At 45.5% G+C, this 25,489-nt stretch overlaps 1 protein-coding gene across 3 annotated transcripts in view; it reads right to left on the bottom strand.

The window, feature by feature from the left end:
* The window catches only part of LRRC49 (leucine rich repeat containing 49), a 230,880-nt gene that overhangs the window by 69,938 nt on the left and 135,453 nt on the right, over positions 1 to 25,489 (bottom strand). For all 3 annotated transcript variants that reach the window (XM_075345709.1, XM_075345711.1, XM_075345710.1), the window contains one exon: positions 25,246 to 25,329. In XM_075345709.1, coding sequence (XP_075201824.1) covers positions 25,246 to 25,329 — 84 coding nt within the window. The remainder of the gene's footprint in view (positions 1 to 25,245; positions 25,330 to 25,489) is intronic.

The raw sequence follows: 25,489 nt of genomic DNA, 5'->3' as shown, positions 1-25,489 counted from the left end.
TCACATAGGGCCAGAAGTATACCAGGCTTATAAATAATCCATTACCCATATATAAAAAATGGAGGTTCTCAAACAAGGTCTGCTGAGGGCCAGCCACATGTCAGTTGCAATATTTACACATAAACTGAAACTTACACATGTGTGTACTCAGCTCATGCAGCATGTGACACTCATGTATACGAAAAGTGGTTGCAGATGGATCCCCACCAAATGTAATATCCCACGTTGCCAATTGTATATCTGTGCTTTGGGTCAGCATAAACCAAAAAGCTTCCCCATAATATCACGGCAGAGGGAACATACAGCCTGGCAGGATCCCCATACATACCACAGTATGTAGTCAGCAATTGCAAAGTAAACCAAAGAGGTCTGTTAGGTGAGGAAGGGGTTAAGTCCCCCAAGAAACTCCAACGTACGTTTCACAGATAGCTGCTTGTGCGCCGCTGCTTCATCAGGGAGTGACTGATCATAGCTATCGGCTAGTTTAAATAGCCGCTAACCCCATGTAAACAGCTGTATCCTATCAATGGATATCACCGGCGCGTGCGCGCATGGCGCCCCCGGGATCCGGAAACCTCCACACGCCGTCATAACAATGGCGCATGCGCGGGTGCAGGGACGCGTCTCCATAGCACCCGCGCATGCGCACAAGTCATTGTTATGACGGCGTGTGGAGGTTTCCGGATCCCGGGGGCGCCATGCGCGCACGCGCCGGTGATATCCATTGATAGGATACAGCTGTTTACATGGGGTTAGCGGCTATTTAAACTAGCCGATAGCTATGATCAGTCACTCCCTGATGAAGCAGCGGCGCACAAGCAGCTATCTGTGAAACGTATGTTGGAGTTTCTTGGGGGACTTAACCCCTTCCTCACCTAACAGACCTCTTTGGTTTACTTTGCAATTGCTGACTACATACTGTGGTATGTATGGGGATCCTGCCAGGCTGTATGTTCCCTCTGCCGTGATATTATGGGGAAGCTTTTTGGTTTATGCTGACCCAAAGCACAGATATACAATTGGCAACGTGGGATATTACATTTGGTGGGGATCCATCTGCAACCACTTTTCGTATACATGAGTGTCACATGCTGCATGAGCTGAGTACACACATGTGTAAGTTTCAGTTTATGTGTAAATATTGCAACTGACATGTGGCTGGCCCTCAGCAGACCTTGTTTGAGAACCTCCATTTTTTATATATGGGTAATGGATTATTTATAAGCCTGGTATACTTCTGGCCCTATGTGATAAATGTATGCATATGTGTTTTTCATCTCAAGCAAAAAATTGTAAGAACTGACACACAGCTCCTGAGACTTTTTGTATGCCTGCATGATTTCTCTTATAAGCTTTTTTTGTAACACTAGAATCCAACATAAGTGTGATATCAGCATATGACGGCATGCAGAAATGGCTCAGTTAGCTTTATTGTATACCTTGTCCGACATATTTCTCATGTGACAATCATGTGGTTTTTCTGATATTGATTGTATCAAGTATCCTTGCAGGTCATGTTTGTGCCTTTTTAACATCCCTCCTCTTGGTCCCATTTTTCTACTATTTTGTTCCTATATGTATCTATTATATGTATTTTGTCTGATCCACTTTTTGATAGAATATAAACTATTATTATTATTATTTATTATTATAGTTATTATTATTATATTATTATAAACTAAGATATTAAATAAAAATACATATTTTTGTGAAGCCGTTCTACTCCTTTTTCTCTTGTTTCTGATCACTAGGATGTGTTGGTGCCCTCGAGCGGACTTTACGAGGGGCCCCACCAGATCCATCCCTATCCGTTCAAAAGGGACTTCTATAATGGGTAAGGGTTCCAACGGACTGCGAAAGTGGGCCAGGGGTGCGGTAAGCTGATACTCCGGGCAGGTTTCGCAGAACCGTTTTACCTCCCCAAAGACCCCGGGCCAATAGAACCTTTGCAATATTCGCTCCTGCGTTTTCTTGACCCCTAGGTGGCCACTCATCAGGTGTTTATGAGCCAAGTCGAGGACCCGCCGGCGAAATGGCCAGGGCACCACCAACTGCTCTACCCCCACGCCCCGTATTTCATCTACCCGGTAGAGTAAATCCTGTTTAAGAGCGAAATGGGGGTACCTTTCCTGGGCACCGGGCAGCTGTGCCACCCCGTCAACCACTGTCACCCGACTCCGGGCATGTATTAATGTAGGGTCCTGGAGTTGGGCTGTCCCAAACGTATCCGGGGACGCCTCCAACTCAGGGATGGGCTCGACCATCTCAGCCTCTCCTGCCAATACCTCTAGGGGCGACCTATCGGGTTCACATTCTGTCCCTATCATGGGGACACCTACGGCAGGCGTCCCGGATTCGGGATTGTCGGGCTCAGGTCCCGGACTGTCCAATATCTGAGGGGACTTAGGAGGCCCCTTCCATAAAGTCCAAAAATAGGGCAGATCCCTTCCTAGGATCACGTCATAGGGAAGAGTGTTAATAAGTCCCACCTCATGTTGCACCTGACCGCAGGGTGCTGTGATGGTGACAATCCCCGTGGGATAGTCTCGGCGGTCCCCATGTATGCAAACCACCCCCACGGTACGTCCTGTGGCCTTGCCTTTACTTCAGCCCTTAGGGTTGATCGCACAAGGGTCACTAAGCTTCCGGAATCCAACAAGCCTGTAACCGGACATCCATTCACCTGTATTTGGCACAAGTGGGGCTCAGTCTCCGGGGAGACAAGGTCAGTGGTACACACCACCTGAGCATACATTGAACCCCGCCGGGTAACCCCACAATCCATGGGCTCCGTGGTGAGGGGACACTGGGCTTCCATATGTCCCACCCGCTGGCACCGCCAACATCTAATAGGGAAGGAAACCCCCTTGACGAATTGTCGTTTAGGGTACATAGCCTTCCGGACCTCAGGGACGGCGGGCGCGGCCACGGACGGGACGGTAGGGGTCTCCCGCACCGGTGTCAGCGGTGGGTCCTTGACTCTAGGCTTGGAGGGGCCGGACCGACGGGCGGTACGCAAAGTCTCAGTGTCCCGTATCAAGTCCTGCGTAGCCACATGCCGCTCCACCAGGCACACTAATTGGTCCAGGGTACTTGGGTCGCCCTGTCCTACCCACCGTTGAATGGTGACGGGTAAAGTGCGCACAAAGCGATCAACTACTACCCTTTCCACCATTTGCGCAGGGCTCAGAGTGTCAGGCTGCAACCACTTCTTTACCAGATGCAACAAGTCATAGGCCTGGGAGCGTACGGGTTTGGCTTCCTCATAGAACCACTGATTTACCCGCTGAGCCCGTACATAGGTATTCACCCCCAACCGAGCAAGTATTTCGGCTTTCAGGGTCGCATATTCTATGGCGTCCTCGGTACAGAGGTCCAGGTACGCTTTTTGGGGCTCCCCCGTCAGATAGGGCGACAATACCTCAGCCCACTGGGGGGGTCGGCAGCTTTTCCCGCTCGGCCACCCACTCAAACACCGCCAGGAACGCTTCCACATCATCCCCCGGGGTCATCTTTTGCAACGCTTGTCTCACCACTTTCCGCACGCTGCCGTCGTCACCCGGTCCCGGGGTTGTTGCTGCCGGTCCGGCACGGATCGACTTGGCCAGGAGAACCATCTGTTCTTGGTGCCTTTTTTCCTGCAATTGCAAGGATTGCTGCTGACGTTCCAACAACCGGAGCAGGTGTGCATTGGTCTGTTGCTGCTGTTCATTAGCCTGTTGTTGCTGTGCATTAGCCTGCTGTTGCTGTGCATTAGCCTGAGCCAGCTGCTTTAGTATGTCCTCCATGGCGTCACCGGGTTTGGGCTGTAGTATAGCCGCTCGAATCCAGGACATGTGCTACCGGGTCACCAGGGATGGATGCTACACCTCACCGGGCTGGCATGCCCGCATTCTCCACCATCTGTGAGGTAACGTGGTCGGCTGCACGGCAGAAGACACGGGATCCAGGCACCAATGGTCACAGCACACGGCTTATTTCACAAACCAAAAGTCCAACAACAATATACATGTGCTCCCCGGGCAGACACTCAGGGAGTTGTGTTCACTCCCTCACACTAAGGCCCCACGCCCATGTTCCTGTTTCCTTTTAACCCTCCTTTCAGCCTGCAGGGAAACAGCATAAACCCTGGAGTGGAGTTGCTTTCTATACATGGAGTGAGCGCAACCGGGGCGAGACGTACCGGCCGTCATAGATAACCCCGGTCACCGTCTCAATATATACACATATATATATATACATATATACACATATATATATATATATATATATTTATATATATATATATATATATATATATATATATATATCCCCTTAAGGACGAAGCCAGTTTTGTACTTAATGACCAGGCCATTTTTTGCAATTCTGACCAGTGTCACTTTATGAGGTCATAACTCTGGAACGCTTCAACGGATCCCGGTGATTCTGACATTGTTTTTTCGTGACATATTGTACTTCATGATAGTTATAAATTTAGAACGATATTTTTTGCTTTTATTTGTGAAAAAATCGGAAATTTGATGAAAATTTTGAAAATTTTGCAATTTTCAAACTTTTAATTTTTATGCCCTTAACCCAGAGAGTTATGTCACACAAAACAGTTAATAAATAACATTTCCCACATGTCTACTTTACATTAGCGCAATTTCTGAAACAAAATGTTTTGGGGTTAGGAAGTTAGAAGGGGTCAAAGTTCATCAGCAATTTCCCATTTTTTCAACAAAATTCACAAAACCATTTTTTTAGGGACCACATCACATTTGAAGTGACTTTGAGAGGCCGAGGTGACAGAAAATACCTAAAAGTGACACCATTCTCAAAACAGCACGCCTCAAAGTACTCAAAACCACATCCAAGAAGTTTATTAACCCTTCAGGTGCTTCACAGGAACTAAAGCAAAGTGGAATGAAAAAAAGCAAAAAATAAAATTTTACCTAAAATGTTGCTCTACCCCAAATTTATTCACTTTTAGAAGAAATAACACAACAAAATGAACCCCAAAACTTGTTACCCACTTTCTTATGAACGCGCCAATACCCCACATGTGGTCAGAAACCTTTGTTTGGACAAATGGGAGGGCTCGGAACAGAAGGAGCAATATTTGAATTTTGGAAAGCAAATTTGGCTGAAATAGATTGCGGGCACCATGTTGCATTTACATGTCCGCCAAGGTAACTAAACAGCACAAACCCCTTACAAGTGACACCATTTTGGAAACTAGACCCCTTAAGGCTTCTATCTAGGGGTATAGTGAGCATTTTGGATCCACAGGTACTTCACAGATTTTGATAACGTTACGTTGTCACATTGAAAATTTTCATTTTTTTCTCAAAAATGTTGCTTTAGCATCAATTTTTTCACTTTTTCAAGAGGTAATTCCAAAAATTTGACCCCAATGTTTGTTACCCACTTTTTTATGAGCGCGGTGATACCTCACTTGTGGTCTGAAACCTTTGTTTGGAGAAATGGGAGGGCTTGGAACGGAAGGAGCAATATTTGAATTTTGGAAAGGAAATTTGGCTGAAAAAGATTGCGGGCACCATGTCGCATTTGGAGGACCCCTAAGGTATGTAAACAGCAGAAAAACACCACAAGTGACCCCATATTGGAAACTAGGCCCCTCAAGGAATTTATCTAGATGTTTGGTGAGTACCCTGAACCCCCAGGTGCTTTACAGAAGTTTATAACGTTGAGCCATGAAAATAAAAAAATAAAATTTTACCACAAAATTGTTACTTCAACCAGGTAGCTTTTTTTTTCACAAGGGTAACAGGAAAAAAATCACCATGAAATTTACTGCGCAATTTCTCCTGAGTTTGTTGATATCTTGTATGTGGTGGAAATCAACTGTTTGGGCACACTACAGGGCTCAGAAGAGAAGGAGTGTAATTTGACTGCAAAATTGGCTGGAATCAATAGCGGACGCCATGTTGCATTAGGAGAACCCCTGAGGTGCCTAAGCAGTGGAGGTCCCCCACAAGTGACCCCATTCTGGAAATAAGACCCCTCAAGGCTTTAATCTAGGTGTATATTGAGCATTTTGAATCCACGAATACTTCACAGAATTTGATAAGCTTAGGTTGCCATATTGAAATTTTCATTTTTTTCACAAAAATGTTGATTTAGCGACACATTTTTCACTTTTTCAAGAGGCAACAACAAAACGTGTACCCCACAGGTTGTTATCTAATTTCTTGTGAGCGCAGGGATACCACACATGTGGCCAAAAACCTTTGTTTGGATAAATGGGAGGGCTTGGAATGGAAGGAGCACCATTTGAATTTTGGAAAAGTTGAAGTAAATTGCGCGCACCATGTCACATTAGCAGGGCCCCTTGGGCACCTATACATCAGAAACCCCCCACAAGTGACCTCATTTTGGAAACTGGACCCCTCAAGGATTTTATCCAGGAGTATAGTAAACATTTTGAATCCACAGGTACTTCACAAAACTGTTGCTGTAGCAAAAAATTTCTCACTGTTAAGGGGGCTTTACACGCTGCGACATCGCTAATGCGGATTCGTTAGGGTCACGGAATTGGTGACGCACATCCGGCCGCATTAGCGATGTTGCTGCGTGTGACACCGATGAGCGATTTTGCATCGTTGCAAAAATGTGCAAAATCGCTCATCGGTGACATGGGGGTCCATTCTCGATTATCGTTACTGCAGCAGTAACGATGTAGTTCGTCGCTCCTGCGGCAGCACACATCGCTATGTGTGACGCCGCAGGAACGAGGAACCTCTCCTTACCTGCCTCCCGGCCGCTATGAGGAAGGAAGGAGGTGGGCGGGATGTTCCGGCCACTTATCTCCGCCCCTCCGCTTCTATTGGGCGGCCGCTCAGTGACGTCACTGTGACGCCACACGGACCGCCCCCTTAGAAAGGAGGCGGTTTGCCGGTCACAGCGACGTCGCCGGGCAGGTAAGTATGTGTGACGCATCTGCGCGATGTTGTGCGGCACGGGCAGCGATTGCCCGTGCCGCACAACAGATGGGGGCGGGTACCCACACTAGCGATATCGGGACCGATATCGCAGCGTGTAAAGTAGCCTTTAGGCTATGTGGCCATGATCCAGCGACACGGCGTCTAGTACCCAGTGTCAGCCTCCTGCAGAAATGTGAGTGTTGTCCACGGGAGAACGCAGCTGCCCATGCCCACGATTTGGGTTCAGGCTGCTGTGGACTTTAGTTCTATTCTACCTGCAAAGAACACTCATCTCCGCAGCATAAATTGACATCCTGAGGCTCGGGAAGCTGCGCCACAGGTCGATTTATGCTGCGGAGAAAAGAAACACAGTGGGCACGGGATTTCTAAAAATCCTGCCACTGTGCTTCTACTGCACAACGCAGCGTTATGGACGCAGGGAAAACACTCTGCGCCCAAAACGTTGCAAACCCTGATTGTGGGCACACAGCGTAAAATGCTACAATGGATGAATGGATAGATGTCAAACATATATAACGTCCCACCCCCCTGCATATTCTAAGCTGGCGCCCTTTAGTGCCTTTCATGTGACACTAAAGGATGCCTAGCCTTGTATTTAGCCCAAAAAAAAAAAAAAGAATTAAAATAAATGACGTGGGGTCCCCCCTATTTTTGATAGCCAGCTAGGGTAAAGCAGACAGCTGTAGCCTGCAAACCACAGCTGACAGCTTCATCTTGTCTGGTGATCAATTTGGAGGGCTCCCCAAGCTGTTTTTTTTTTTAATTATTTATAAATAAATAATTAAAAAAAAAAAACAAACGTGGGGTCCCCCCAAATTAGATCACCAGCCAAGGTGAAGCTGACAGCTGGGGTCTGGTATTCTCAGGATGGGAAGAGCCACGGTTATTGGACTCTTCCCAGCCTAAAAATAGCAGGCCGCAGCCGCCCCAGAAGTGGCGCATCCATTAGATGCGCCAATTCTGGCGCTTCGCCCCAGCTCATCCCGCGCCCTGGTGCGTTGGCTAACGGGGTAATGAATGGGGTTGATACCAGGTGTGTAATGTCACCTGGCATCAAGCCCAGCAATTAGTTATGTCACGGCGTCTATCAGATACCCGACATAACTAATTGACAGTAATAAAAAAAAAATTGACAACAAAAAAAAATTTATTTGAAAAAACACTCCCCAAAACATTCCCTGATTGACCAATTTATTGAAAAGAAAAAAAAAAAATCCACAATAATCCATTTGGACGTCCACGTCGCCTCTGGACCTTCTAGAATATGGGGGACACGTTCAGGGAACGTATCCCCCATTTTCTAGGAGGGCAGACCCTCCATTTGAGGAGAGTGGGTGCAAAGAATCTGCACCCACTCTCCCCGGGTCACAGCTGCAGACTCTGTGCAGCAGCCAGCGTCCTGAACACAGGAAGCTGACAGCTGCGCTCTGCACATGTGACCGGAGTCTGCAGAGAAGGAGCCGGAGGAGGGGGCCGCGGGGGATCAGAGCTGCGACAGGTATGTATGACACCGGGGGACACCGGGGAACACCAGGGGGGGGTAGGGGGGGACCCGGCAGGGCCTAGGGAGCAGGTTTCTGTCGTATGTGTTATGGCACATACGACAGAAACCATAGGAACAGTGGAAATGCGGCCGGCGCGCTGCTGTGATCGCCGGTGCGCGCGGCCATCTTGGATTTTCGGGAGGGGGTTGGGGGTCGGGGGGGGCACTTTGGGGACACCGGGGGACCGGAGGGAACCGGGAAAAAGATTTATCTCCCATCTGGCATGTTTGATCATGCCAGATGGGAGATAAATCATTTTTTACCGGCGCGGTCATTTACTATAACTTGATGATCGGTATACGGTGTATACCGGTCATCAGGTGAGCGGGGACCGGAAAAACCGGCCCGAATCATGATCTCCAGGGTCTCAGCTACCCCCGGCAGCTGAGACCCCGGAAATTTTCTGACTCTGGGGGGCGCTAGACCCTTTTTTCCGACCGCCGTTAAAAAGCGGCGGATCGGAAAAAGTACCCTTATTTACCGCCGTTAAAAGGCGTATCGGCGGTCGTAAAGGGGATATATATATATATATATATACACATATATACACACACATATATACATATATACACACACATATATACATATATACACATATATATATATATATATATATATATATACACATACATACATACATACAGTGCCTACAAGTAGTATTCAACCCCCTGCAGATTTAGCAGGTTTACACATTCGGAATAACTTGGCATTGTGACATTTGGACTGTAGATCAGCCTGGAAGTGTGAAATGCACTGCAGCAAAAAAGAATGTTATTTCTTTTTTTTTTTTTAAATTGAGAAAAGTTTATTCAGAGGGTCATTTATTATTCAACCCCTCAAACCACCAGAATTCTGTTTGGTTCCCCTAAATTATTAAGAAGTATTTCAGGCACAAAGTACAATGAGCTTCACGTGTTTGGATTAATTATCTCTCTTTCCAGCCTTTTCTGACTAATTAAGACCCTCCCCAAACTTGTGAACAGCACTCATACTTGGTCAACATGGGAAAGACAAAGGAGCATTCCAAGGCCATTAGAGACTAGATCGTGGAGGGTCACAAGGCTGGCAAGGGGTACAAAACCCTTTCCAAGGAGTTGGGCCAACCTGTCTCCACTGTTGGGAGCATCATCCGGAAGTGGAAGGCCTATGGAACTACTGTTAGCCTTCCACGGCCTGGACAGCCTTTGAAAGTTTCCTCCCGTGCCGAGGCCAGGCTTGTCCGAAGAGTCAAGGCTAACCCAAGGACAACAAGGAAGGAGCTCCGGGAAGATCTCATGGCAGTGGGGACATTGGTTTCAGTCAATACCATAAGTAACGTACTCCACCGCAATGGTCTCCATTCCAGACGAGCCCGTAAGGTACCTTTACTTTCAAAGCGTCATGTCAAGGCTCGTCTACAGTTTGCTCATGATCACTTGGAAGACTCTGAGACAGACTGGTTCAAGGTTCTCTGGTCTGATGAGACCAAGATCGAGATCTTTGGTGCCAACCACAAACGTGACGTTTGGAGACTGGATGGCACTGCATACGACCCCAAGAATACCATCCCTACAGTCAAGCATGGTGGTGGCAGCATCATACTGTGGGGCTGTTTCTCAGCCAAGGGCCCTGGCCATCTGGTCCGCATCCATGGGAAGATGGATAGCACGGCCTACCTGGAGATTTTGGCCAAGAACCTCCGCTCCTCCATCAAGGATCTTAAGATGGGTCGTCATTTCATCTTCCAACAAGACAACGACCCAAAGCACACAGCCAAGAAAACCAAGGCCTGGTTCAAGAGGGAAAAAATCAAGGTGTTGCAGTGGCCTAGTCAGTCTCCTGACCTTAACCCAATTGAAAACTTGTGGAAGGAGCTCAAGATTAAAGTCCACATGAGACACCCAAAGAACCTAGATAACATGGAGAAGATCTGCATGGAGGAGTGGGCCAAGATAACTCCAGAGACCTGTGCCGGCCTGATCAGGTCTTATAAAAGACGATTATTAGCTGTAATTGCAAACAAGGGTTATTCCACAAAATATTAAACCTAGGGGTTGAATAATAATTGACCCACACTTTTATGTTGAAAAATTATTAAAATTTAACTGAGCAACATAACTTGTTGGTTTGTAAGATTTATGCATCTGTTAATAAATCCTGCTCTTGTTTGAAGTTTGCAGGCTCTAACTTATTTGCATCTTATCAAACCTGCTAAATCTGCAGGGGGTTGAAGACTACTTGTAGGCACTGTATATACACATATATATACATATATACACATATATATACACACACACACACACATATATACACATATACACACATATACACACACATATATATATATATATATACACACACACACACACACACACACACACACATATATATACACACACATACATACATACATACATATACACACACATGTATATCAACATGAGAGAACCGCCCACGGCCTTTCAAATATCGGCAGGATCCTTATCAGTTACACAAACGGTAGCGGAATTGGAGAAAGAACTTCTCAAAATATACTGTATACCCACATTGATGTCAAGATTTTTAAAATATCCGAAAAATGGTAAGTGTAAAAAAAATGAAATTGATAGAATTCAAAGATTAAAGAATAATCGAAAATAAAAGTACAAAAGTCTTAGTGGGGAATATACAGTGGGGAAAAAGTATTTAGCCACCCACCAATTGTGCATGTTCTCCCACTTATAAAGATGAGAGAGGCCTGTAATTGACATCATAGGTAGACCACAACTTTGAGAGACAAAATGAGAAAACAAATCCAGAAAGTATTTGGTCAATAAAAGTTAATCTCAATATTTTGTAATATATCCTTTGTTGGCAATGACAGAGATCAAACGTTTTCTTAAAGTCTTCATAAGGTTGGCACACACTGTTGGTGGTATGTTGGCCCATTCCTCCATGCAGATCTCCTCTAGAGCAGTGATGTTTTGGGCCTGTTGCTGGGCAACACGGACTTTCAGCTCCCTCCAAGGGTTTTCTATGGGGTTGAGATCTGTAGAGTGGCTAGACCACTCCAGGACCTTCATATGCTTCTTACAAAGCCACTCCTTCATTGCCCTGGCGATGTGCTTGGGATCATTATCATGCTTAAAAACCTAGACACGTTTCATCTTCAATGCCCTTGCTGATGGAAGAAGGTTTGCACACAAAATCTCACGATACATGGCCCCATGCATTTTTTAATGTACACGGATCAGTCGTACTAGTCCCTTTGCAGAGAAACAGCCCCAAAGTATGATGTTGCCACTCCCATGCCTCACAGTAGGTATGGTGTTCTTTGGATGCAACACAGCATTTTGTCTCTTCCAAATACGGCGAGTTGTGTTTCTACCAAACCGTTCTACTTTGGTTTCATCAAACCATCTGACATTCTCCTAATACTCTTCTGGATAATCCAAATTCTCTCTAGCAAACTTTAGATGAGCCCGGACATGTACTGCCTTAAACAGGGGAACACGTCTGGCACTGCAGGATCTCAGTCCCTAGCGGCGTAGTATGTTACTGATGGTAGCCTTTGTTACGGAGGTCCCAGCTTTGTGCAGGTCATTCACTAGGTCCCCCCCGTGTGGTTCTGGGATTTTTGCTCACCGTTCTTGTGATCATTTTGACCCCACGGGGTGAGATCTTGCGTGGAGCCCCAAATCAAGAGAGATTATCAGTGGTCTTGTAGGTCTTCCACCTCCTTATTATTGCTCACAGTTGATTTCATCACACCAAGCTGCTTGCCTATTGCAGATTCAGTCTTCCCAGCCTGGTTCAGGGCTACAATTTTGTTTCTTGTGTTCCTCGACAGCTTTTTGGTCTTCACCATAGTGGAGTTTGGAGTGTGACTGTTTGAGTTTGTAGACAGGTGTCTTCTATACTGATAAGTTCAAACAGGTGCCATTACTACAGGTAATGAGTGGAAGACAGAGGAGCCTCTTGAAGAAGTTACAGGTCTGTGAGAGCCAGAAATGTTCCATGTTTTTAGATGAATAAATACTTATTTTCCATCATAATTTACAAAAAATAAAATCTTGCCAAATCAGACAAGGTGATTATCTGGATTTGTTTTCTCATTTTGTCTCTCATAGTTGTGGTCTACCTATGATGTCAATTACAGGCCTATTACCTTTTTAAGAGGGAGAACTTGCCAAATTGGTGGCTGACAATACTTTATTTTCCCCACTGTATGTAAAATAAAAGTACAAAAAGTACGAACCCAGAAAGAATGGGCAATAACAGAATCAATGTGAGCCCGGATGAAGTGATATGTCCATGGCTCTATTTGGACATACATATATGTGAAAAATAAAAAGTAGTGAGAGAAAGGAGTGCAGGTCAAAACCAATGTTGATAATAAATAAATATAAACATTTTCAATAGATATGTATAGTGGTCTTATTTTAATACTATTGAAAAAAAAATAATAATCTAAGACTACCTAAGACTTTTTGTACTTTTATTTTCCATATATTCTTTAATCTTTGAATTCTATCAACTTAGTTTTTTAACTTTTACCATTTTTCGAATATTTCAAAAACTCTTGACATCAATGTGGATATACAGTGTATTTTGAGACGTTCTCTCTCCAATTCAGCTGCCGTTTGTGTAACTGATAAGGATCCCGCCAATATTTGAAAGGTTGTGGGTGGTCCTCTGACGTTGGGATAGATATATATATATATATATATATATATATATATATATATATATATATATATATATATCTATATATATATCTATCTATCTATATCTATATATATATCTATCTATCTATATCTATATATCTATATATCTATCTATATCTATATATATATCTATCTATCTATATCTATATATATATCTATCTATATATATATCTATCTATCTATCTATATCTATATATCTATCTATCTATCTATATCTATATATCTATCTATCTATCTATATCTATATATCTATCTATCTATCTATCTATCGATCGATAGATAGATAGATCTATCGGCTAAACCTCTGCCGGATCAGAGTATTTATGTCCTTTATTTGATGTCCTGATGAAGGAGACTGCGTTCTTCGAAACGCGTTGACCTGTGCAAAAGAATAGAGACATGGAATAATGAATTTACATCCATTGGTTTGGTGGTAGCGCAGCAAGATACCCGGTTCCTTCTCCTGATTTTATTGCCCCCACATCTGATGACATAACAAAAAAAAAATGGTAATAAATTTCTTTTTAAAGCTAATACAGGAGCACAGTACAGTTTTCATTTTGGGTTGGAGATATGCGTAAAATAATTTAGCACATAGTTTATGGCTATTTTTTATTTTGTGCCAGTAACTCATTTATTAGTTTGGCATAAGAATGCAGGGTTCACAGTCCCAACACAAGGGCATGTTTAGCAATTTGGACCTGGAGCACCACAGGCTCATTAGAAAAGCCTAAAATCCACAAAATTGAAGGTTAGAAAAAAATCCCAGAGGCTTATTTGTTTGTGAATTTAGCATCAGGATCGGTAGTTTTACAAAGATGTGTGGTTCCTAACGATTAGCGAATAGTAAAATATTCGGGATCGGATTATTCGTACCAAATACCTAGTACTATTCCAGTTATCATCACGAATAATGAACCTAATGAAAGTCAATGGGAAACCTAAGCAATTTTCTGGGAAACCTTCAAGGCAAAAAGCTCAGTTTCCCTATTGACTTGCATTAGGATTGTTATTTGTGACAAATACTGGAATAGTACTAGGTATTCGGTATGAATAAGGCTATGTGCGCACGCTGCGTTTTTTGTGACCACAAAGATGCAGCGTTTTTGGCCCCCCAAGAAATGCATGAAAATGCACCTACAGCAAAAACGCGTTAAAAACGCATGTGTTTTTGTGCGTTTTGATGCATTTTTTGCTGCGTTTTTCTCCATTCAATTCAATGGTGAAAAATGCAGGGAAAAAAGCAAAATGAATTGACATGTTGCATCTTTGTGGTCGCCACAAAAACGTAGCAAAAAAATAACAAAAAACAAAACTGCACAGTGCGGACTGCAAAAATGAAATCTCAGACTTTGCTGGGAAAGGAGATTCATGCAGTTTTTAGAGCAAACCGCACCCGAAAAACGTGTAAAAATGCGACAAAAACCACAGCGTGCGCACATAGCCTAATCTGAACCAGAATATTTTACTATTTGCCCATCACTAGTGGTTATCTATTACTTAAGAGAAAAATGTATTCCTGCTCTGACAAAATGAACCACTTCTAACACAGGTACTTTATTAATGATATTATAAATGGGTCATTGAATACAGTGTGTAATAATTGTGTTACACAGTAGTTACATGGAAATTCAGAGTATTAATATTCTCAGGAAAAAAAAAAAACTATCCAGAACTGCAAAACAAACCTGAAAAAGTCCCATATTCTTTTTACCACTTAGTTATTTTCCTCTAAATTTTATATACATGTCCCCCCACCTCCAGAGAATAATGAGGAGTGATTGGAAAGTAAGAAGAAACACACGTTATGCATCAAGGTGGTTCAGAGTTATTTATATCCGTATTTACAGGGTATTATAATGCTGCGACTTAGCCGGTGTCTAGTGGGCAAATGACAGGACTTTGGAACGTAACAGATTTCAAATTAGAAACATTGTACAGTAGGGGAGGCGAAGCTCTGCCAACTGGCTACGGTTGAGCAGACGTCCGTGGATTCAGGAGAGCTATTAAATAAATTAAAAGTAGTCAGTAATAAACTAAATGTTCAATTTGAAAGAGTAGAAGATTCTAATCCAAGAATATGAAGTCCAGACAATGCGCCATTCACAGGTCTGTGAGACCTCACTGCCAGTGAGAACCACACAGGGATTAGGTGATAAAGATGGATGGAAACCACTTGAATTTCAGGAGCGTTCAATCAAAACGAACTGAGGGATCAGGTCTCAAACTCCTCCTGTCGTCATTATCTCAGTGGAAAAAGAAGACCCCATTTTAGGAAATGGCAGTGCATTATCATACCTACAGCTTAGAGTACTAAAGCATTTTTGGTAGAAAGTAGAATAATAGGTCATTTTATACAGGTTTTCAATCTTTTGTAAACTACTAGAGGGAAAAGTAGTACTTCTAGCAGTAACTATAGCATACACAGTGGTTTGAACACCCAAGAGAGTAAAGTGGGTGTTACACGCAGCGATATCGCTGGTGCAAGCACCCGCCCCCGTCGTTTGTGCGTCAAGGGCAAATCGCTGCCCGTGGCGCACAAAATCATTTGGAGCAGTCACAGGGGACTTACCTGCCTAGCGACGTCGCTGTTGCCAGCGAACCGCCTCCTTTCTAAGGGGGTGGTCCGTGCAGCGTCACAGCGGCGTCACTAAGCGGCCGCCCATTAGAAGCGGAGGGGCAGAGATGAGCGGGACGTAACATCCCGCCCACCTCCTTCCTTCCGCATTGCCGGCGGCCGCAGGTAAGCTGCAGGTCGTCGTTCCCGAGGTGTCACTGATAGCGATGTGTGCTGCCTCAGGAACGATGAACAACCTGCGTTCTCTACAATCAACTATATTTTAAAAAGGAAAGACGTGTCAACGATGGACGATAAGGTGAGTATTTTCCATCGTTAACAGTTGTTCCTTGCTGTCAAATGCAAAAACATCGCTAACGATGCCGGATGTGCGTCACGGAATCCATGACCCCGGAGATATATCGTTAGATTAGTCGTTGCGTGTGACGCCGCCTTAAGCAAAAGATGAAATTTTTACCTACTGTTACTGCTTAAAGCACCACTCCAAAGGTTTTTTTTTTTAAATTTCCTAGCTAGAGTGGTGCCTTATACGCAAGTCCCTTCCCCCTGTCTTATACCCACTTTCCAGCGGTTTCATCTCTTTCCAGTGCCGCTCAAGTTGGTCTCCAGTGATTTGTGACCTGCCAGCAGCTCCAGTGTTTCATGTGGCGCTGCGATACACCACCCAATATAACTATGTGAGCCTCGTACTGACCTGGTTCTAACTCTCAGAGTTACATTGGGCGCTTGTGATGTAACTTCTCACTTCTGGACGGTCAGAAATTACAGGTACAAGATAGTGTCGGGGAACCAGAGTGACACTGAAAAAGGATGAAGCCGCTAGAGGGTTAGATGAGAATAGGGGCAAGGCACTTAGATATAGGGCTAGGACACTCGAGTAAAACGGCCCAAGTGGAATGTGACTTTTAAAAAAAAAAAAAAAAGTCACATTCCACTCGGCTCATTGTTACTCTATGGGGCCATTACCATTTACGCTCGCCCATGCAAGTCTATGGGTGAGAGTGAAACATCGTACTGTACTCGGATGACACCGGAGTGAGAGAGACAGAGAGAGACAGAGAACATTCTGGAACAAAGTTGGTGAGCTGCATTTTTGTTGACAAAACAAAGGGTAAAACTATGCAAAACGCACCTATTTGGTAGCATGCTTTTTTCCTTGCATTTTTGATGCCCTTATTAATTTCAATGGGTGACAAATGTTGCCAAAAATGCAAGAAAGAATGAACATGCTGCTTCCTTGTCAAAATCTTGTAAAAAAAAAACGCTGACAAACTGCAACGTCGGCATAGCAAATCTGACTTCTCATAGACTTTGCTAGGAAGTCAAATGTCAGAAAGTTATAAACAACAAAACGGCACCAAAAAACCCAACGAAAACACGACAAAAAATGCAGCGTGTGCATGTAGCCTAAGCATCAGACATGGTGAAATCAAACATACTTGATCCTGGATTATCCCGATAGTAGGGAATATTCAGGTTGCCCATCTCAGGGTATGAGCACACAAGGTCTTTTTCAGACAGAAAGATTCGCTCAGTAACCCACCTGAGAAAAAGCTAACAAATATGAAATACATGTGATATTCTTGAATTTACCTTTACCAAGAAATGAGCTTATTTCTTTGATTCTTAAAGGGAACCTGTCACCAAATTTGGCCCCTATAAGCTGCGGCCACCACCAGTGGGCTCTTATATACACAACATTCTAACATGCTGTACATAAGAGCTCGGGCCGCAGTGTAAAACGTAAAAATCACTTTATAATATTCACCTAATGGGCGGTGCAGTGCAGACTGGTCGGATGGGTGTCTCCGTTCTCCGGGGCCGGCGCCTCCTCTTTCGGCCATCTTTCCCCTCCTCCTTCTGAAGCCTGGGTGCATGAAGCGTCCTACGTCATGCACAGAGGCTGGCATTGAGGTCCTGCGCAGGTGCACTACTATACTTTGATCTGCCCTGCTCAGGGCAGATAGAAGTGTGCCTGCACAGAGTTTTTCATTTTGCCTCCGTCCATTTAAATGAGATTTGGCCCAGAGAATACGCTAGCTTTTATAGAATGTATTGCTATAAGATTTCTATTTTGCATGTTAGAGCATTAACTTGCATTTGTGGATTGCATGGATAACAATATTCACAGACTATGATTTCTTGAATTATTCCTGAGCCTAAGTGGTGATTTGCATGACCTCATCATGTCTGTTTTTAATGCAATTCCACCTGAGGGCATGTAGATCATGAGTAGGTATGGGCGAACCCCCTAATGTTCAGTGTTCGGGAGACTCGCCCGAACGTTTTGTAAAGTTCACGCTCGGGTTCTGATATAACGCGAACTTGCGTCCGAACTCAAAACTTGGACTTTACAGTTATGTGATGGGGGGAGGGCTGTAAAATAAAGAATCTATATATATAAAATTGCCTTATTCTGTCTGTCTGTCTGTCTTGCTCCAAACTTGTGTCCTTACGGTGACAAACAGCGGATTGGCCGCTGGGCTCGTCATGGCCCCGCCCCCCGCATGGGTTGGCCGCTCGCCTCGCATTGGCTCCTCCCCCCCCCGCACAGAATGGCCTCTCGCCCCGAGGTGAGCGCATCAAGGTCCTGCAGCGGTGGAACACACACACACATAAGAACAGACACACACACACACACACACATCAGATCACACTCACTCTTACACACACATCACATCGCATCCACATACTCACAACATCCCGTGATATCGCTTGCTTCTCGGCGGCGATACTGTGCAGTGACCTTCCAGGACCTGCCGGAGGATCACATGGCCGGAAACATGTGGTATCTCCGGATGTTGTGATTGTGTGAGCGCAAATGTGCGATATCGTCAGTGTGTCTGTGTGAGTGTATGCGATCGGATGTGTGTGTTTGTGTTCTGATGTGTGAGTGTGTGTGAGTGTATGCGATCGGATCTGTGAGTGTCGGCAGAGGAGCACGGCGTGCAGCACAGCTGCTGGGACCGCCCACCGGTGGGCACAGGGAGAAGTGGGGGGTGTGTGCGCAGCATGGGGGATGGAGCACGATGGGGTGTGTGCGCGCAGCATGGGGGATGGAGCACGATGGGGTGTGTGTGCGCAGCATGGGGGATGGAGCACGATGGGGTGTGTGCGCGCAGCATGGGGGATGGAGCACGATGGGGTGTGTGCGCAGCATGGGGGATGGAGCACGATGGGGTGTGTGCGCAGCATGGGGGATGGAGCACGATGGGGTGTGTGTGCGCAGCATGGGGGATGGAGCACGATGGGGAGTGCGCAGCATGGGGGATGGAGCACGATGGGGGGAGTGCGCAGCATGGGGGATGGAGCACGATGGGGTGTGTGCGCGCAGCATGGGGGATGGAGCACGATGGGGTGTGTGTGCGCAGCATGGGGGATGGAGCACGATGGGGTGTGTGTGCGCAGCATGGGGGATGGAGCACGATGGTGTGTGTGTGCGCAGCATGGGGGATGGAGCACGATGGGGTGTGTGCGCAGCATGGGGGATAGAGCACGATGGGGTGTGTGTGCGCAGCATGGGGGATGGAGCACGATGGGGTGTGTGTGCGCAGCATGGGGGATGGAGCACGATGGGGAGTGCGCAGCATGGGGGATTGAGCACGATGGGGGGAGTGCGCAGCATGGGGGATGGAGCACGATGGGGTGTGTGCGCGCAGCATGGGGGATGGAGCACGATGGGGTGTGTGTGCGCAGCATGGGGGATGGAGCACGATGGGGTGTGTGTGCGCAGCATGGGGGATGGAGCACGATGGGGTGTGTGTGCGCAGCATGGGGGATGGAGCACGATGGGGTGTGTGCGCAGCATGGGGGATAGAGCACGATGGGGTGTGTGTGCGCAGCATGGGGGATGGAGCACGATGGGGTGTGTGTGCGCAGCATGGGGGATGGAGCACGATGGGGAGTGCGCAGCATGGGGGATGGAGCACGATGGGGGGAGTGCGCAGCATGGGGGATGGAGCACGATGGGGTGTGTGCGCGCAGCATGGGGGATGGAGCACGATGGGGTGTGTGTGCGCAGCATGGGGGATGAAGCACGATGGGGTGTGTGTGCGCAGCATGGGGGATGGAGCACGATGGTGTGTGTGTGCGCAGCATGGGGGATGGAGCACGATGGGGAGTGCGCAGCATGGGGGATGGAGCACGATGGGGAGTGCGCAGCATGGGGGATGGAGCACGATGGGGAGTGCGCAGCATGGGGGATGGAGCACGATGGGGAGTGCGCAGCATGGGGGATGGAGCACGATGGGGAGTGCGCAGCATGGGGGATGGAGCACGATGGGGAGTGCGCAGCATGGGGGATGGAGCACGATGGGGAGTGCGCAGCATGGGGGATGGAGCACGATTGGGAGTGCGCAGCATGGGGGATGGAGCACGATGGGGAGTGCGCAGCATGGGGGATGGAGCACGATGGGGAGTGCGCAGCATGGGGGATGGAGCACGATGGGGAGTGCGCAGCATGGGGGATGGAGCACGATGGGGAGTGCGCAGCATGGGGGATGGAGCACGATGGGGAGTGCGCAGCATGGGGGATGGAGCACGATGGGGAGTGCGCAGCATGGGGGATGGAGCACGATGGGGAGTGCACAGCATGGAGGATGGAGCACGATGGGGAGTGCGCAGCATGGGGGATGGAGCACGAAGGGGAGTGCGCAGCATGGGGGATGGAGCCCGATGGGGAGTGCGCAGCATGGGGGATGGAGCCCGATGGGGAGTGCGCAGGATGGGGGATGGAGCACGATCGGGGGTGCACACCTCCCCCCAAAACACACACACACACACACACACACACACACACACGCACTGCACAACACACCACACACACACTGGGAACCACAAACACTGCCCTACACAGACACCCACACACACACAATGCCGCACACACACAACACCCAACACACAAACACCGCGGCACACACAAATATACGCACATACCGCACAACACACACATTGCACAAAACATACCTCCCCCCAAAACACACACACACCCCACACCCACACAAACCGCGCAACACACACACAACGATACAGACACACAGCGCTCCACAAATAACGCAACACACAAACAACACCACTCTCACCCCCGCCACACTTAGACAACACCCAGAACATGTACAGCCCCTACACAAACACTTGGTAACTACAAACAACATATGCACATATACATATACACATATATATATATATATATATATATATATATATATATATATATATATATATATATATATATATATATATATATATATATATATATATATATATATATATATATATATATATAAAAATATATATAAATAACAAAAATCATACATTAACTACACAATACGTAAATTCTAGAATACCCGATGCGTAGAATCGGGCCACCTTCTAGTATAGTTAATAATAAACATTGTCATTATACTTACAGGTCTCGCGATGCGTCCTGCAGACTCTGTCTCCCGCCGCTTCTCCTTCCGAGTACGATCCTCGCTGTGCCGCCCGGTAACCAAAACTCCTTCCGTGACGTCATAGCATGTGACCAGTCACGTGTGAATTTTGTATTATCTCATTTGGCTAAAGACTGGTCACATGGCTAGGACGTCATGCTAGGTCCTGTCAGTGCATCTCACTGGTACGCAGTGCTCGCCCAAGCATCTCAGTACTCTGTATATTCGGCCAGTTCAGTGTACCGGCGACATGCTCGGAGACATGCTTGGTTCCCTGTCCCTGCATGTCGGAGCTCTTTACAGAGTCAGTCCACATGCAGGGATTGGCTGCCACAGCCGGTGAAACGCAGAGCCGGGAATCAGATGATCGGAGATCACAGTTTCTATAGTAACCCGCTCGTCAGGTTACTATGGCTATGGTGGCAGCGGTGACGTCACCGCTTACCAACCCGCAGCTTCTGCTCACTCATTGAGTGATTACACAGCACGGGGGAACAGAAGAGTCTTCCTCCCCTGTGCTGTCTGATATAGCAGAGCTGCATGGGTTGAAGAAAGAAGACTGAAGACCAGGATCGTGGAGGGGTGAGAGGGAGTAATAAACATGGAGTCCCTGAGTGTCTGTGTATTTATTTCTAATAAAAGTATTTTTTTCTTTGTGTGGTGTTTTTTGTTTTTTTTTAACCCTTTATTGGAGATTCTAATTGGCCAGGTCAAACCTGTCTGACATTAAGAATCTCTGAGTTAATACTAGCTCGTAAAACAAAGCTGGTATTAAACCCCTTAATACCCAGCGTCAGGGCCGCTGGAAGAGTTGGATACAGCACCAGAAGATGGCGCGCCTCTGTGAATGCACCATTTTCTGGGGAGGCTGCGGACTGCAATTCGCAGCGGGGGGGAGGTCAGAAAGCTTGGGACAACCTGCACTGCGGATTCCAATCCCCAGCTGCCTAGTTGTACCTGGCTGGACACAAAAATGGGGCAATGCCCGTGTAAAGTTTTTTTTTTAATTATTTCATGAAATTCATGAAATAATTAAAAACAGGGCTTCCCTATTTTTTTGTTTCCCAATCAGGTACAAATAGGAGGCTGAGGGTTGGGGGCAGCCCGTACCTGCCTGCTGTACCTGGCTAGCAAAATACTTACCCTTAGCTAGCAATACAAAAAATTCAGCAGGAGCCCAAACATTTTTTTTTTTTTTTTTAAATTATTTATTTCCATAACAAAAAAAAAATGGTCTTCCTTGTATTTTGATTGCCTGACATCACAGTACTGTAAAAATACATCAACCATTAAAAAAAAAAAAAAAAAAGTAGTGCTCTGCAGTATTTTTGATTCTCACTGCAGATAAAGCAGACAGCTACGGGCTGCCACCCCCATCTGCCTGGCGTTACCTTGGCTGGCAATAAAAATACAGGGAAGCCCATTCATTTTTTTTTTTTATTTAAAAAAACTAATTAAAAAAAATGCGTAGGCTCCTGCCGTATTTTGATCGCCAGTCAGGTAAAGCCAGGCAGCTGGGGGCTGGGATTCTTGGCAGCCGCCACTGGAAATGGCGCATTGTTTTAGCGCCATTTCCACGTGCTTTACCTGGCTCGTCCAGCGGCCGTGATGGCGGTGGCTCGCTGGGTAATAAAGGGGTTAACACCATCTTTGTATTCTCAGAAGGTACAAAGCCCGAAATTCATGGTGTCATTAGATATGGCCACCATGAATTTCTAGGAAACAGTAAAAAAAAACAAAGGAAAAAAAAAATTTTTTTTATTAGCAATAAAACAAAAACATTTGGAGACTCCATCTGTATTACAAAAAACATCCTTAGTCCGACATAATCCACAGAGACAGCAATGTCAGCTTCATCACTGTGCAAAGACACAGTCTATACATAGTGAGAAGCAAAGTGCAATGTCAACTCTGCTTCATCACTGTGCACAGACAGCGCCTATACATCGTGAGAAGCACAGAGAGCCATGTCAGCTCTGCTACATCGCTCTGGAGAGATTGATGTAGCAGGCTGACAGTGAGGGGAAGCAGAGTCTGCAGGACGCGTCGCGGGACCTGCAAGTATGATCATAATTTTTTTTTTTTTAAATAACGTGCTTTTAACAGACCCTGGACTCGAACTGTAACACGAATGTCCCAGAAAGCTCGTGTTCGGGGTCGTGTGCACGAACACCATGTGTTTGGTATGAACTTTATATTGAGGAAATTTTTTCTGAAATGGTTTCTGAACTTTTAGACGTAGTTGCTCATAGACTGGTGAACTTCTAACCATATTTGCCTCTGAGAGACCCTACCTCCCTAACATGCTCTTTTAATACACAGTCATGTGACTTCGTTGAATATTGAACCTCCCATCTGCTTTCCATTAGTGCCACTTACTTTTCCAGCCTCCTGTTAATTTGGTCTCAACTTTTTTAAAATTTGTCGCTGCCATAAATTTCTAATGTAGTCATTTCTTTCAAATAACATGGAAGCGTGTCCAACTTTCACCTTCTCATCTATATTCTATGTCCTGTTGTCAAATATGACTGAGTTTTCCAAATCATTGCACTCGTTTTAGTTACATTTTACACAGCCTCACAACTTTTTTGGAATTGGAACTGTAGCTTTATCATATTTATTTCACAATTTTTCTCACAATATTTACATTCAACTATTGTTAAAACATGCTTTGTTCTAAACACCCACAATTTCCTGTTTAAATCTGAAATGCTTTTAAGGAAAATAAGAATTTCATTTCAATAAGGGCACTTTATCATAACACTTAAATTCTGAAAGGAAATAATCTTAAAAAGGTCACTAAATGGCTTATACTGCTACCTCTGCCTAGGACATGTATTAGGAATGGATAGCAAATTCCATAGAATTATATGACATTTATGCAAGCTGCAACATTCTACAGAAAACTGAAGGCCATGAAGGTGCCACTACCTCCCTCGCCAAAAACGTTATTCAGTCATTGTCATTCTCAGCTGGTGGTATTCTCGAGGAAGGAGGGGGGGGGGGGGTCATGGAATGCAGCAATTCCAGGATGCTGTAGGCTGCTATTTTTAGGCTGGGGGTGGCATAATAAGCATGGGTCTCCCCAGCCTAGGAATACCAGTCCCCAGCTGTCGGGCTTAATCATGGCCGGTTATCAAAATTGTAGGGACTGCATGCTGTTTTATTTAACATTATTTAAATAATTTTTAAAAAGCCGCATGAGGTTTCTCTTATTTTGATACACAGCCATGATAAGCGCATGGCTGGGGACTGCAGCCTGTAGCCTTATGCTTTCTCATGGCTGGGTATCATAACACAGGGACCTTACCCCACATATGTTATTTAGTTTTACAGCACGATATAGACCCGCAAGACAGTGCCTTGATTGGTTGCAGGCAGATGCTGTCACACAGGCTGGGAGGGTGTCTGACTGCAACCAATCTCAGACACCAGGACGGCCGGTGGGCATGGAAAGCAATGCATACGGGCATATGAGCAGTAATGAGCGGCCCTGGAAGAAGAATGAACGCCCGTGGAAGCAGTGTACAGCTGCACTGAAGACTAAGTATGAAGCGCTTGCTTCATTCTTGTTTTCTTGATTTTCCTTTTATTTTTTTTATTTCACGAGTGCAGGACCCAGATCATTAACTGGAATTCCCTGAGAAAGCACTTGGGTATGTTGTTTGAAACCGCACAGATCTGGACTTTTACAGTCCGGGTCTGACCATCACTACTAATGAGGTCATATTGTCAGCTGACATAACTGGAAAGGTTTTATCTTGGAGATCTCTGACAGCCTAAAGTGAGGAGTTGCCCATAGTACTACATCAGGTCAGGGAGATTTCAGCTAACATATGATATTACTTACAAGCCCTGCTTTTTTTGTCTACACCAGTAAGACCCAGTGTATGTATGTCACTGCCTTGCACAGAAGGACAAAACGCCAATAATAGGGATCACTGTGGTGGTGCAACTGCAGACGAGTTTATCCTGATAACGGTTTACGGATGAGCTGAGCTGTTGTGATTTGATGAGTCAAATGTTAAATTTGCCTTGAAATTCCTGCCTGACGGATGTTACCTTTATTAAGGCCTGCTTATGGCTTTCACGCTTCCTCTCTTCCTCTTTTCTTGCCAGAACAGATGCGGTACGTCTTTCTTCTTCCTAAAAAGATGAAAAGCATTTTTTTTCATATAACAGCAGCAAAATATAACAGAAAAACAACAAATTCTTATCAAATTATTAACAACATTAATAAACTGTTAAGCAAAAGCAATTGGACAAACATTTCAAAAACTCTTATAGTATAGTCTGTATGGGCTAT

The sequence above is a fragment of the Anomaloglossus baeobatrachus genome, chromosome 4 (genome assembly GCF_048569485.1).
Source record: "Anomaloglossus baeobatrachus isolate aAnoBae1 chromosome 4, aAnoBae1.hap1, whole genome shotgun sequence".
Classification (NCBI taxonomy): Eukaryota; Metazoa; Chordata; class Amphibia; order Anura; family Aromobatidae; genus Anomaloglossus; species Anomaloglossus baeobatrachus.
This window is presented reverse-complemented; position numbering and strand designations above follow the sequence as displayed.